The 14,942-nt window shown below is 30.6% G+C and overlaps 3 protein-coding genes across 7 annotated transcripts; 2 read left to right on the top strand and 1 right to left on the bottom strand.

Moving 5' to 3' along the window:
* Positions 1 to 2,872: 2,872 nt before the first annotated feature.
* Positions 2,873 to 6,470, bottom strand: LOC143186843 (thiamine transporter 2). Its single transcript, XM_076390648.1, has 6 exons — positions 5,789 to 6,470; positions 5,223 to 5,607; positions 4,526 to 4,921; positions 3,991 to 4,183; positions 3,754 to 3,892; positions 2,873 to 3,601 (listed from the first exon to the last, which is right to left on the bottom strand). Exons 1-6 carry the CDS (start codon positions 5,909 to 5,911, stop codon positions 3,422 to 3,424), a joined length of 1,416 nt encoding a protein of 471 aa, XP_076246763.1. The 5' UTR covers positions 5,912 to 6,470; the 3' UTR covers positions 2,873 to 3,421.
* A 100-nt stretch (positions 6,471 to 6,570) lies between these two features.
* Positions 6,571 to 9,895, top strand: Tmem43 (Transmembrane protein 43). 4 transcript variants are annotated; one of them, XM_076390599.1, is made up of 6 exons: positions 6,571 to 6,772; positions 8,192 to 8,374; positions 8,442 to 8,674; positions 8,746 to 9,046; positions 9,104 to 9,309; positions 9,397 to 9,895. In XM_076390599.1, exons 1-6 carry the CDS (start codon positions 6,764 to 6,766, stop codon positions 9,674 to 9,676), a joined length of 1,212 nt encoding a protein of 403 aa, XP_076246714.1. In that variant the 5' UTR covers positions 6,571 to 6,763; the 3' UTR covers positions 9,677 to 9,895. The 4 variants fall into 4 exon arrangements, with proteins under 4 accessions (XP_076246714.1, XP_076246713.1, XP_076246712.1 ...); XM_076390598.1 differs by lacking the exon at positions 6,571 to 6,772 and adding an exon at positions 7,089 to 7,180; XM_076390597.1 differs by lacking the exon at positions 6,571 to 6,772 and adding an exon at positions 7,275 to 7,522.
* Positions 9,896 to 10,135: 240 nt separating this feature from the next.
* Upf3 (UPF3 regulator of nonsense mediated mRNA decay) lies at positions 10,136 to 14,378 on the top strand. Of its 2 annotated transcripts, none has more exons than XM_076391229.1 (6): positions 10,136 to 10,484; positions 10,924 to 11,338; positions 11,555 to 11,706; positions 12,859 to 13,531; positions 13,635 to 13,930; positions 14,007 to 14,378. In XM_076391229.1, exons 1-6 carry the CDS (start codon positions 10,362 to 10,364, stop codon positions 14,217 to 14,219), a joined length of 1,872 nt encoding a protein of 623 aa, XP_076247344.1. In that variant the 5' UTR covers positions 10,136 to 10,361; the 3' UTR covers positions 14,220 to 14,378. The 2 variants fall into 2 exon arrangements, with proteins under 2 accessions (XP_076247344.1, XP_076247345.1); XM_076391230.1 differs by having other exon boundaries at positions 10,314 to 10,484; positions 11,138 to 11,338.
* The last annotated feature ends 564 nt before the right edge of the window (positions 14,379 to 14,942 follow it).

Below are 14,942 nucleotides of genomic sequence, written 5' to 3'. Positions count from 1 at the left end.
AACGTATTTTTAAATCAGTAGAATAAATCCCAAGTCAGACACAGAAAAATAATACATTAAATCTCGGTTCAGACACACACAGGAATCAGTAGAATAAGCCACGAGTCAGACAAAGTGAAGCCAGTAGAATACATCCCAAGTCAGATACAGAAAAGTTAGTAGATTAAGTCCCAGCTCAGACACAGAAAAATCAGTAGAATAAGCCACGAGTCAGACACAGCGAAACCAGTAAAATAAATCCAAAGTCAGACGCTCCAATAAAAAAAATAATAATTTGTAATCAGGGTGGAGGACGAGAGGATTTCAATATGAAGAAAATAGTTTCATCCTTCCACGATTTATCCGATCGAAGTTTGAGGCAAAGATTACTCCACGCAGCGGAAATTTGCGGTAAACTCTGGCAAAGATATAAGCATGTCCAAGAAAAACGATTAATTAATATGCGTCTGAACGTTCACGTGAGCTATTTGATAAGCGTTTAAAAATAAACGTACAATACGAGATATAATTGTAATTTGAAATTGAAGGTAAAAACTAGGAGAAAAAGATTTCTGCGAAGAAAAAGTCGAAACACGCAAGGTTCGAAAAATGTGCAAAAGAATTCAAAGAAACGGGAAGACGAACGCGATGAGGAGTTGAAGAAAGCGAGACGAGCAGTAAAAAAAGTGAAAGACATTGGTCGATCTTTAATCAACAGGATTAGGGAACTTGAAAATAAAAGTAATAAATATTATTATTATTATTAGACATAATGAAATTCGTAGCAATGAATAAAAGAAATCAACTATGAGATTCCTCTAAAAAAGAAATATTGTATTAAATTTTTGTATGAACAAGAAATTTCCGAAATACCATCTCAAAAAGAAATACTTTTAATGGAGTGCTTATTAAGCATTTTTTAATAGCACTTCATGTATAATTAAAATAAATATTTTTAAAAGAGTATTATTACAATTGCATCTTGGAGATGTTAATTTTCAGGATCTTTAAGTTCTAAAGAGGAAACGGAACTCGACCAATTGCATTTAACACTATCAACAAAACGCCACGCGAATTTTGAAGAATATCCTATAGCGGAAGACCGAATAGAGTTGTCTCGTCTGCAAGAAATCGGATCTTGCTTATCGCGACAAGTTGCCAAAGCTTGCGAACCTGTGATTCTCAATGCAGTCCAGAAATTACTTTAACTTCCTTTTTACGAACACGTAATTCTTATAATTTTGGAAACAATATGCAGTATCTAATATCTCATGATTATAAAATATAAGAGAAACCTCAGATGTAGATAGGAGAAACTAATTAAAGTAAAAAATACTTATCTTTCAGAGCCACTAATCTGTTACTCCCTCCTCGCTTTTTCTCTACTCTATTGTTACACTTGTCCTTTTTTAGATTACTTTATTTAAAAAGCAAGAGCAAGAAATTCTAGAATTAGTCTTTCAGTTACTTAACTTCTAAAAGAATTTATTTTTCGCAAAAACTCAAGAAGCAAAAATATCAGTTTATTACTTTAATTACAAATTATGTATGTGTATTAAATTATTGTTAAAATTGTTACAGTTTCAAATTATAGAGTTTCCTTTAAATTGCAAACTTCAATTTGTAAGCACTGCATTATAACATAATCCAATGAATTTGATAATAGTAAATAATATTCATGAGGTATGGGAATTTAATTTCTTTAATCTTTGACCATCCAATTACAGATATATCAATTTCTAGTGTCAGCTCTTGTATAAAAAAGAGCGTGTGTTTTTGACACTGTTTTTTATCTTCTAATGGTTTTTCCTGCCATTGAGATATCAATAAACTGCGTAAACAGATAAAATTTGGACAGCAATCGATTAATGTAACTTTTGAACAAATATGTTGAAATAATTCTATGATGATAACGCTATTACTAGGTACGATTTTTTCATTAACGCAATGAGACATTTTTTATGACATAATGTTATAATTAACCTTCGAGGAGTTTGATTTATATAACTAATCTGATTTCGTGTAATGCTGACATAGGGATTTCATTAACATTGTCAGTGAATGATGGCAGTATTCCTGAAAGATCAAGCGCGATTGGTGTACAGGGCTCTAATACTAATGCAGGTTTTGATGATATAGACGTGAGCTTATTTGAAGCTTACCCTGTACTTGTATCGCCAAATTGGGTACACAAATATTTCATTAATAATTACGTATATTTACTACTAGAATATCCTCAAAATAGAGGACAGAAAATAATTCACATCTCAGTTTAAAAAATTAAATATCACCTTCAAAAATATATTTATAAACATACAAACACTTATTCATAAATTGCATTTATATTGTATAAAATTGCCCTATTCATACAGGTGTTACAAATATGCCTAAAAGACACTCTATTGCTTGATAAACTACATGCTCATATTAGTGATTGTAACAATTATCCCTGTATGTTTTCGAAAGTGATTCAAGACGAATCAATGAAATCAATTGTGTCTATAATACAGAATGACACGATTGATAACGTCAGTCAGGAATTCAGACGCAGTATACAGGATTGTACTATTTGGTGGAAGTTGTACAAGCATTTCAGTAAGAATGCAAATCCTCGTCGCGAGTTAGGACGGTGCTTGTTTCAGACGTTTTCATCCGTAAGCAATTTTTTGAACAATATTTAGATCCACCAGTTATATAAGTAAAAGATTTTTATTATAAAAATATCTTTTCTACTCCTAGAAATGTAAGGAACCCGTTTTGGATAAAATAAAATTAATTTTAATTGCTTCAGAGGAAAGCTAAGAATCTCAGTTTGGGAAAATGTAAATTACAGAAAAATATAAAATTAGAGGGAAATGTGACGAGTTATCAGGAAAATAATGCTGAATAAAAAAATAAAATTTTAATATATTTTTTATATACAACAACGAAAAAACAACGTCCTATAAACGATATATTTTCAACAGTCAAGAGTATTGATATTTTCTATATTTTGTACTAAATCTTGTAACGTATTAATGTAACATGTGCGTCACATAGGTACGTCGTGTTTTCTAATTATTAATTAAAACTTAACAATAACATGGCATAAGTATAGTACGTAATATACATAGTTCACAATTTTTCACCTCATTCAGGGTGAAAAAGCATAATGAAAATTTAATACTGCATTCTACAACTTTCATAAGTATAGGTATGCATGTACAGATTTATGTATATATATTAAAAAATTTCTAACAATGATAAAATAATGTGTAGAAATAAAATTTATTTTAATGATTTAACGATTCGATCTGTTTAAATGGCTCTAAGAAAATTAAAAAGTTTATAAAATACGCTAAAATTGTGTATATCTTTTTTAAAAAAGAGACTATTTTGTTACTATTAATATGTACTTAAAAAATTGGTTGTTACTTAACTAATTTTCTAGGAAATCACAATGTCAGCTAGATTTCGATGGTTTCTCTTCACTTTGAGATTGTTCTGTTACAATACTACTCTCTTCGGTTTTTATACATATTTTAAATTCTCGGCCTCTTCTAATATGATGTACAATATTAATGATACCTATTACTGTATATATCACAGCTATCACAATAAAATAGCCACCATAAACAAAATACTGAAAACAGACGAGAAATTAATTGAAGAAGCAGTTTTACAAAGTAAATACACATAAGCTAAATACTCATTTTAAGATTCAACATGCAATATTAGTAAATGAAGCTCCTTTCTTCCTGCTTAGAAAACTTACAGAAAATAAGAAGTTCTTACCTGAGATCTCAAATCTAAGTTTAAATTTCCATTTACTACTATAGCTGTCAATATAGTTTGTAATAATAGTGCAAAAAATGTATTTACACCAAATATTAAACCATAACTGTCCTCTGATATACATTTGGCAACTTCGAAGCTGTGAATAATATATATTGTCATATAGCAAGTATAATATGTATAAGATTACTATGAAAGAATAACTTTCTTATAAATGAAACTCGAAATTACATGTACCTTGCAACAGTAACCATTGTATGGTAAATAATCCCAAATACTATGTAACCAGCATATAAGAACCAAATGTTACAACTATATGAGGAAATTACTAATAAGATACCTTCCACAAACGACATAAGTGATACTGTTGTGTCTCCTATCAAAGACCAATTAAATGATATCTTTCCAACACAAAAAACAGTAATTGTACCTACCAACAAAAATAAGTATCGAATTATAATATCTTCAAAAACAAATTTATTTAATTATTTCAAATTAAAGAGACATGTACAATAAAGATTGAAAGTTATCTTAATTAATGTTATTACACACAAATTTTGATGATAAATGAAAACTCAATATTTACAATTTAAAGAGATACAGGCGATAGATAAGAAAATATTTGATCAGTAACTACTGAGTTATCATTTAAAACTCTATAACTTATCTAGTACAAATATAATCATATATTTTTTTTACTCATTGTTAGTAACGTAAAGTATCACTAAAATCACTGAATGAAGCCATGATTGTATAATATGATCATACTCACCTATGATTGTATATAAAGAATCAACAGCTCCATTGTAAATCTTATCTCCAGGTGATACTGCAGTTTGCCAGAGTAATTGTATATAACTAGAAACTTGCAAATATCCACAAGTGGAGAAAGACCACCATATTGACCACTTTACAACATGACTATTCGAGTATGCTTGTAAAAAATCTTTCCATAATAAAGCATAAGCTTGTCTGACTTTATGTACTATTGAAATATTTGTTTTGGCAGTGGCACATTCTAGAGACTGTTCAATTCGATTTAAATTTTGTTGTATGGGCAATGTTACATTATTTGTTAATGAAGCTTGATTTTCATTTTTTCTGTGAAAATAAATAGACTGTCCAACACTAGGTAAAAAAAATGCCCATATCATTGCAAATAGAATAGCTGAAAAATAGATATAATTTTGTGTGGGTAACTAAAAATCTAATAAACAACAATTTTTATTATTTTTATGTAAAAGAAATATGTATTGTTTAAAAGAAAAAAATTTAATCCCAATGATTTTCAGTTCTTTTTTTTTTAGAGTTTAAATAGCATTTAGGAAACTTTCAGAAAACAAATTAGTAATATAAAAGCGTCTTAATTATAGCAAAAAAGAATACAAATTTTATTAATTGCTATGTATTAGTATTAAAACAATTATTTCTATCTTATAAAAGATGTCTATGTACACAAAAGTAAGTACCTGATGCTGTAATGTAATTCAATTGATGATAATCTAATACATCAAAGGAAGTTGTCAATTGTGCAATAATACCAGCCATACAACGACCAAAGAGAGACGCTGCTTTTGTATGACTAGTTACCTCTTGGTAGTGTTTTTTATCAACCTTAGCATAGATATACGTGTAATATGCTACTTCTGTTGAAAAAAACAAGCCGTAAAAGAACTCTACAATTTTCATAGTTAGCACATCCTGGCCAAGGGCAAGCAAAAGGAACGTAACAGTTCCAGAGAGCCCGCATAGTATAATAACAGGCTTATATCGCACAAAATCTGTTACTAAAAATACAATGACTAATATCGCAAAGTAAGAATATGTGGATATAGGAAAAATTTCCTGGTTTACCTGAAAAATTATTATAGCTTCGTAAAATAATTAATTAAGTACATGGCACAAATTTGTTATGCATTATTTAAAAGCAGAACTAAATGACTGGGAAATAACAAATATAAAAATTGTTATACAAGGAAAGCGATTTCATTAATCTATGCGCATGTATTGATGCTTGAATGAAAATCATACTCACTTGAACATCTGTGAAATTTTTCCATGGTCCTGTTAAATAATCTGTTACGAAAGACTCAGAGGGTCTGAACTCCTTGAAACAACCAAATACACATAAAATACATGAAATTGTTATCCACTTCATGTCAGTAAGTTGCTCCGAGTTTCTTTTTTCTTTATCCTTCCAGTCCGCAAATTTAATTTTCTATTTCTCAAATATTTATTTCATAACGCTTGCCCATATTTTTTCATTCATGATCAAAAAGTGCAGACATGAACATTTTGAATTATTTTTATAATTCCAGAAGTAACACAGACTGTTCAAAATTCATGACACATTTATCTGTATGATACACAGATAATATACAGATAAAATACATATATGCAATTGCTTATTCGCTTTGTTTTTAATAAATTAAACAAAACGTTTAAAATACTGCAGTTACTCCTTTCACAATTTCATGAAATGTTAGTTTCTATCGATTACAAGGTAAAGCTGTGTATGTCAATTATTTTAAAATCATTGTATCGTTGAACATAAAGCCCATCTAGTACAATTTATAATTTCAATTTAAAAATTTTTATTACATTGCAACCGGAACCTCGTGGCTGACATCCTTTTCCAATCGAGCGACGACTTCACGCTACGAGGCACGAATGTTAAATGCAAAGTTCAAATCTGTGGACAGCAGAACCGCGAGGGCGCAACAATCTTATCATATGACAAATGAACAGAGAGAGGGAAAATCTTGCTTAATTAAAGTAGCGAAAGCAGTGTATAAATTGTGCAATTCGATTAAAGGCCATCTATCTTAATTTCTGCAACATTCTAGGGGTTTTTTCCTGGTTCAAAAATTACGCTTTATAGAGAAATATACAGGGTGTCCTGTTTCATAACAAGAAGAGATGAAGAGATTATTCTCTTCGAAATAGATCTTCAACGATCACTGACATAAGACGATCTCTAAACGATCTTAAATTGCATTAGAAGGTTCAGATGCTAGAGGTAAATGAACCTAGTTCGGAATTGACTATTATATCAGCTGTCAGATCAAATATGATTAACTCTACCTTCTGAATTTTTTTTAAATTAATAATACAGAATTGAGATTCAGAATTTTAAACGCCAGTATTTCGAAAATGAATATACATATGTAAACCTATGTCGTTTTGCCTTATGATCACAGATATGTATATGATATATCATTAAGCAAAATCTACTTGTTTATTTTCATTCACTAGCTACGTGAAAACGAAAAATTTCGTGCTTAAATCATCTAAATCATGTAACTCTGTTTTTTTATTGTGAAATCGTTTCTATTTATTACACTCTATATCTCAGTATTACACTTTTGTTAAGTCACAAGGACCAAAATACTACTTTGATATTAAGTCTGCATACATGCATACAATGGTGAACACACAGATAACAACTACTTTTCTTACATATCTCATTCTCGTTAATAATAACGTAACGTTGCTACTATGTAACAATAAATAGATAATTATTAAAAATGTCGATGTTTCTGTACAAAAACTGCACACACAAATGGGTGAAATTGATTGGATAATATTTATAGCCTAATTTTAAACGCAGTCGTTTGTGAACGAAATACGAATGAAATGCATACACGTTGAACTGAGAATAATCTAAAATTATATGTAAAATATTATTTCAGACGATATTGATTTCTGTGAATAGGTTGAGCGTTGCCACAATCGTATAATGTAATCTATTAAAATGTATCGCGCAAACGTAAGCATGAGTATCACATGTCGTTTAACACTGAAATAATTGCTTATCTTTAGAATACGTTCTAAAAAGTCAATTTTACAGATGCAACATTACGTTACATAACGTTTAACCCTTGTGTACTGTTGAAATAATTACTATATTGGACCTGTTTGGGTCTAATTAAAAAATATAGTATTCGCATAAATATCATCTTTATTCATTATACCTAAGTGATTTATTTCAAACACAGAATAAGTAATCATATAAAATGTATATACCTTGCAGGAAATGAAAAATATTTTTATATTAAGATTTTGTTTGACTCACTTTTATGCTAGAAATTATGAATATTTTTAGTTTATATGTACTTAAACTAAATTAATGCGTTAATCTAAAATTAAATTATAATGAATATAAATTGACATACATTATTCACGCTGAGAAAAGTGATTTCTGTACAAGTATGTATGTCTTGTATAAAATAATACCAAATTTTCTTTAGCTGATACATTCTTCCAGCAATATTTAAAGAACTTATTTAATGTCGAAGTTTCATTTCTGGTTAAATCGATCTGAACAGTACATAAGGATATATAAATATTACCTTTATATTTTTTAATGTTTTTATACTTATATAGAACCATTTGCTAAAAATAATGCAGTTTAACTATACATATTGTAATTCTTCAGCAAAATGGGCAGCCACAGAGGGTGAACGCAGAGCCAATTCATCAGAATCGAGTAAATGGAAGGCAGCCTGCTCCTATGAACATCCCAATGACAGTTTCAGAACAATTTAGGGAATCATGGCTTACTGCTATCATTGGGCTTATTATGTTTGCCACTGGCATGTGTCTGCTATTTTGGAACGAGGTGTGTAAATATTTACATACTTTACCACATGAAAAGATTTCTAATATGAAATTCTATGATACCACAGGGAAGAGCAGTGAAGGTGGCACATTCTTTAGATGAAGCTTTACGCAATGTAGCAGTGCTTCCAAATGCCATGAAATTATTACCGGAGTATGAGGGGCGTTTAATACATATATCAGGTCCTTTAAAAATATCAGAGCCATTAACTGAACCTGATTATGGAGTTATTGTATCCAGCGTAAAATTAAAACGAAGGGTACAGATGTACCAGTGGGTAGAAATAGAAGAAGAGCAGAGGTGACTTGAAAAACCTAATGAAAATATAATTTAGTATTCTCTGTATTTATTGTATATTGTTCATGTACTAGTTTTGGTGGAGTAACAGAAGAAGAAAAGCATTACTATTACACGACAGAATGGAAGGACAAACTTGTAGATTCTGATCATTTTTATATCAGAACTGGTCATCATAATCCAAAAGAAATGCCTATGAAAAGTCAAGTGCAAATCGCAGACGAAGTTAAAATTGGCGAATTTACCCTTGGGACTGAGTTGAAAAAGAAATTTACTGATTTTGTGGAAGTTACCAGTGATGAAAGACCAGAGCGTAAAGATATCAAAATGCATTCTGGCTTATACTATCACAGTTCTGACTTATGGAATCCCCAGGTATAGTCCCAGTACTGTTAAATATTTCAAAAATGTTATACTGTCATTTGCTTACAGGTAGGAGACTTACGCATACAATTCTCATATGCGGGTAAAGGAGGGGATATTTATTCCATAGTTGGTATGTTAGAGAAAGGGACTATTGTGCCATATATTACTTCACATGGTGAAGAGATTTTATTGCAACGAAAACATAAAATATCAGTAGATCAAATGTTCCATTTAGAACATGTACATAATTATTGGCGTACATGGAGTATTAGGTAATACTTTACTTATTTATTGTAACAGTTTTTAATCATTTTCAATAGCCTAACATTAATGAAGTAACAAATTTATAATTCTTGCAGAGGACTCGGGTGGTTGGTTTTATTTTTAGCAGCAACTTGTTTAGCAAATATACTTAGGACAGTAATTTTAAATTCGACATTCTTATGTGGTATTATAGCAATTGAATCTTTAACAATGTCAGTATCTATGTCTATCAGTCTGTTAGTAATTGGCTTCGCCTGGGTATGGTATCGGCCAATAATAGGTCTATGTCTCGCCTTAGCATCGATCTTACCATTTATTTATTCAACATTAACATCATCTCAGTCACAACAGCGAGATAGTTACAGAAGATTATGAAGTTTCACGAGAAAGTTATATTTTATTTCTGTAAATATTTTTCGTAATGACAAACTTTTATTTATACTTTTATAAAATTATTTCAATTAGTCTTACAAAAGTACAAATTATAAAAACTTATTGTTAATCAGCTGTAATAAACCTGTAAAATTTTCTATTTAAGTGTATGTAGAATTGTTTTAAATTTTTGTGGAGATCTAGATAATAAACTATTTTATAATATTCTATTATAGTATTCTCGAAAGCTATCACTGAATCACTAATAATTTTGAAGCTATAATATAATTAAATGAATAAATGAAAATTCAAAAGATAAATATTGAAATTCCTACAACTTTCAAATTTCGTTCCGAAATTAATATCGATATTAATTCGATACTTTTATGAAAGGTTACGTCAAAGCCAATTCACGCAACAATGTAAATCTTTTTAATCTTTCGCGTTTAATTCCCTAGATGTACATATGTTCGAATTCCCCTAGCAAGGGTTAAGTTTATTTCTTCTCTGTTCAATATAGTATTTTTCATGATTTGAGTGGAGCAAGATGGCCGCGAAAACTTTGTAAACGGAAACGTTTATTTTGATGATTCGAAGAAAATTGCATGCTCGATTTATTATTTTCGATCAAAGTGAATCGAACTGACACTAAACAAGCCTCGATTGTCAGGAAATTAAATAAATGTAGATGACAATGACTGAGGAGACACAACAATCCGAGACAGCCGCACAAAATGAGGCACAAACTAGCTCTCCAGATGTTGGGAAAGTTAAAGATAGTAAAAAAGAAAAATGCCGGCCTATGACAAAGGTATTATCGATTAAAATGATCCTGACAATATCAATGAAACCATTTATTTCATCTGTAAAATATTTCTCCTCTACGTGCAATGTGGTTTGGTTGGCAAAACAAGAATGCAAATTTTGTTTTACTTCTGACACATTTGTGACATGATCTAAAGAATTACTAAACAGTTGATGTTTCTTACATGATCAACTTCTTCAGACTTTAAATATCAGAGAGTAAATTCTGTAAGATAATGAAAATAACATTATCAAAAGTATTGGCACATTTTGACTTCTTGCCATGATCCAATTTGTTGTTCTGTTTTTGAATAAAAACGAGCAAATATTTAGTTAATGTTAAAATGATAACTTAAAAGAGGTTTTGTAATTCTTACAAGATATAGTTTATCAGATAATTTGACTTACTTTTAACTAATAACAAAGGAAATGAAATATATTTGTAGGTAGTAATACGAAGACTGCCTCCAAGTATGACTCAAGATCAATTCTTGGAGCAAGTTTCTCCATTAGCGGAACATGACTATCTTTATTTTGTGAAAGCTGACATGTCTATGGGACAGTTTGCGTTTTCTCGTGCTTACATCAATTTTATCGAACAGCAGGACATCTTTATGTTCAGAGAAAAATTTGACAATTATGTATTTCTTGACTCTAAAGGCACAGAGTACCCAGCTGTGGTAGAATTTGCACCTTTTCAAAGGTTGCCAAAGAAAAGAGTAGGAAAAAAAAAGGACTTGAAATGTGGCACCATAGAGTCAGATCCTTACTATATAAGTTTCCTAGAAAGTCTTAAAAATCAAGAAGCTGAATCAAGTATAGCACAGCCAAAAACAGAATATTCGTATCAACCACCTGACAGTAAGTTCTTTTCATTTAAAAGAGTCTAATAAAGAAGCCAGGGTATAACTCCATTATGAGGAAAGTGAAAGAAAAATGATGCAGAATTTTCCTCTATAATTTTTCTTTAGCTTTACTTGGCTCAGGGCTATAACCTGGACTAATTACTAGAATCTCACTAAACACAGAAATAATACTAGATGTTTAAATATTTATGGTTGCATGTTATTGATACAGATACACCAAAAAAAGTTACAACTACACCGCTTTTGGAATATGTAAAGCAACGTAAACAAGAGAAACAACGTCTTAGAGACGAGAAACGTGAAGAGAGACGACGAAGAGATTTAGAAAGGAGACGGACGAAAGAAGATCCTATTATATCAAAGGTAATGCAACTATTTGTTTATACTGGATTAATTAAGATGTATTTGAAGTTAGCTGTAAGTATGACAAATACAGTATAGAATTAAAGAAGAATAACAAATGATAGCATAGTATAATGGAAATTTTATGCTTAAATTTTAAGTACTATATTCTCTACTGTATTTGCTGATACTAATATTTTCACCCTACAGTCCATGTGTAACATTGAAGATAATCAGACCAAGTACCCATTCCTTTCTACTTCCTCAACTATCAAGTCAGAAGACATACTTAGTCATCCTACTGAAAATTTAAGTGTACCTCATGAACTTAAAGAAGTCCCCAATAATAGAACTGTAAACACATCGGTGAACAAAAATTCATTGGACATTCAACAGTGTTACAGAAATGAAAATGCTGAGGCGTATATAAATTGCGTTAGAAATATGTCTCGTTTTAACGAACGCTGGCAGTATAGTAACAAACAACCGAAACTGTTTTACTTTTATGAAAGGCACTATAAAGAGAAGGAAACTAATTGCAGAAAAAATAATTACGAACATTGGAATAACGTTAAACATAATTATATTTATAATAATACTAAATGCACCTCTCAATATATTAGTAACAAAAATTACTTTTCTATGCTATCAAAAACTCAGTTCACTAGTATTCACAAAACTTGGAAAATGCAAATACCAACTGAGGTATCGAAGTCAAGAAGCTGCAGCGCTGTGTTTGACTATCAGAAACTTTATCCTTTTAAAACTATTTGTGAGCCGGGATTGCCAGCATATCGTAAAAACTCATGAATCAGGAACTGCAAATGATTAGCAGGGAAATTTATGTTAACACATTTACTGTATGTCAAGAGGTCACGAGGGGAAAAGGACTATTTATCATTTGTGCAATTTAGTTCGATCCTATATACACTTTTTCTGTTTAATATTGTATGCCAAATTTGTATACATTTATTAAGATATAATCACTTTATTATTATCTAGTTTATTGTATGCATTAAATTTTGTAAGAGAAATTGTTTTTAGAAAAAAAAGGTGAAAATTCTGTGTTGCTTTATTGTAATTCATTACAAAAATCTTGAATGAGTTCTATTAAAATTTCTCATCATTAAATCTCATAATAATGTATTTCTCAAAATTCTCATTTTGTTGTAGGTATTAAAAAATCCAGATCTTGATAAAGAAATGTATAAAGATAATAAAGAAAACAAAGAGGAAAAAGATAAACTTTCGCCTAAAGATATTAAAAATCGTATTAAAAAGGACGATAAATTACGCGAAAAAATACCAAGAGATCGAGATTCTAAACCTATAACCAAAGGATATCGGGAAAGAGTCGAAGACAGAAATAAGGATAGGGATATGAAGCATCAGAGACGCCATGAAGATAAAAAAGTATATGGAAGACGGGATGAAAGAGATAGTATAAAGGATGATAGAAGGATTGACGGGAAAGATGATAGAAAGTATGATTACAAAGAGGATATTAAGGATTCGAGGGAACGAAAGATCGAGGAAAAACGTGGTAAAAGTTACGAGAAAATGAGACAAGAGAAGAAAAGACTGGCTGAAACGAAAAAGCAGAATGTGGAATTTAACATAGACACTGAAAGTAGTACAAAATCAAGAGGCGAAGAAGAAGATTCTCAAAGGAAGGAACCACAAGTCGATTCCTATGAAAATATTAAAGAGAGAGAAGAGTCTACAAGTGATAAAGATGACACAGAAGCCATTAAATGTAAAGAAAAGGAAGAAACTATTGACAAAAAAATATTGGTAGAAAATTCGGTACAAGATCCTGAACAAGCAAAAGAACAAAAGAAGATAGGTAAGTGTAAAAATTGTGTGATATATTTTAATGGAAAAGTTTCTCACGTTTCACCTTGACTTCTTAAATAAACAAGTGACTTCTGGAATATTCATACTTATAGAAACTATTCCCTCAACTGATGAAAATAATAAAGATATCGAGAAGTCAAAGTCTATTGAGCACATCAATAAAGAAGGTAATGAAGATGACGATTCAGAAGAGAAGAAGGATTCGAAAATCACAAAAAGACGAAACTCGCTTGAAAGTGGTGGCGAGGGAGGCACAGGAGATGGAAATTGTTTGAGGCGGCATAAGTCATTAGATGGAGGAGATCAAAATAATTTACAAAAGGCTGAACATGAGGATAAAGAAAAAGATAAAAAAGATCCACGACTGGAACGTAGGATTAGAAATAAGGTACACACTCATTATTCTTGGAATACAATTTATTAAGTTTATTCAATATTTGGAAACTGTTTCTCATTATCAATAGGATCGCCCTGCCATGGAGATATATCGCCCTGGCATGGGGAAATTCAGCAAACAAAGGCTAGAACGAGAAAAGTCTGGTAACGATGAACGAGCATCTCTTTCACAGAGTCCAACTCCAAACCCTAATACTAGCAATCCTTCTAAACCAACAAAGTCTGGAACCGAAGTACGTTCCATGACGTTTAAACGTAGCGTTAGTCGTGATTTAGTATAACACATACTAAATTTTATAAATCTTTTCAAATATTAGCCATACATGTGTCAAGCCTGTGTTACATACAAGATTTTTACACTAGTCTTTCTCACAACGTGAAGTATCATACAGTGTATCTATTGTACACAAATGCATAATAAAATACAGTGTCCTACTTGCTGTTAAAATATTCATGAATACTTGAGTTGAAAACAAAAAATGTTTATGTTTGAAGCCACTTACATTATCTAAAGAATGTTTTCAAACAATAGAAGTCAAGACGTGCAAGGTCCATGTATCAAAAGAAATTGAAAAGCTCTTCGTTGACCTGTGATCATCACTTTTGGAGTGTAAGCAGTTAAAATTTTAGAATTTGATTTTTGTTATGCATTAGCTGTGTATTAAAAAAATATAGAATGATTGAGAAACACAAAAGAAATGGAAAACAATTAGTTATATCAGTATGTAAAGTGTAAGATAAGATAACAATACTGCTCCAGTATTTCTTTTTTTTACTTTTAGATTTCTTCTTTCAGGCTATCATAAATCCTTCCTCTGTTGAATACATGTTATCCAGAATTTCAAAGCAAACTTTAATGTCTTTCTAAAATCAAGCATAACTTTGAGCGATCAGTATTACTTAAAGTGAAAACTAGTAGATGTGTCACTAGGAATGCTTTCTGACTCACTGTGACTAAAATCCAGGTATTATTTTATATCTGTGCCATTTGTATTGCATGCAAA

Source organism: Calliopsis andreniformis, unplaced genomic scaffold (genome assembly GCF_051401765.1).
Source record: "Calliopsis andreniformis isolate RMS-2024a unplaced genomic scaffold, iyCalAndr_principal scaffold0022, whole genome shotgun sequence".
NCBI classification, from domain to species: domain Eukaryota; kingdom Metazoa; phylum Arthropoda; class Insecta; order Hymenoptera; family Andrenidae; genus Calliopsis; species Calliopsis andreniformis.
This window is presented reverse-complemented; position numbering and strand designations above follow the sequence as displayed.

Coding starts and splice junctions, on each gene's coding strand:
- LOC143186843 (XM_076390648.1), bottom strand. CDS start 5,911: ATGAAGTGGATAACAATTTCATGTATTTTATGTGTATTTGGTTGTTTC. Junction 3,893..3,990: donor ACAATGGTTACTGTTGCAAG/GTACATGTAATT, acceptor TATTATTCACAG/CTTCGAAGTTGCCAAATGTA. Junction 3,602..3,753: donor ACTTAGATTTGAGATCTCAG/GTAAGAACTTCT, acceptor GTCTGTTTTCAG/TATTTTGTTTATGGTGGCTA.
- Tmem43 (XM_076390597.1), top strand. Junction 8,375..8,441: donor GTCTGCTATTTTGGAACGAG/GTGTGTAAATAT, acceptor ATGATACCACAG/GGAAGAGCAGTGAAGGTGGC. Junction 9,047..9,103: donor CTGACTTATGGAATCCCCAG/GTATAGTCCCAG, acceptor ATTTGCTTACAG/GTAGGAGACTTACGCATACA.
- Upf3 (XM_076391229.1), top strand. CDS start 10,362: ATGACAATGACTGAGGAGACACAACAATCCGAGACAGCCGCACAAAAT. Junction 10,485..10,923: donor AATGCCGGCCTATGACAAAG/GTATTATCGATT, acceptor ATATATTTGTAG/GTAGTAATACGAAGACTGCC. Junction 11,707..12,858: donor AAGATCCTATTATATCAAAG/GTAATGCAACTA, acceptor ATTTTGTTGTAG/GTATTAAAAAATCCAGATCT.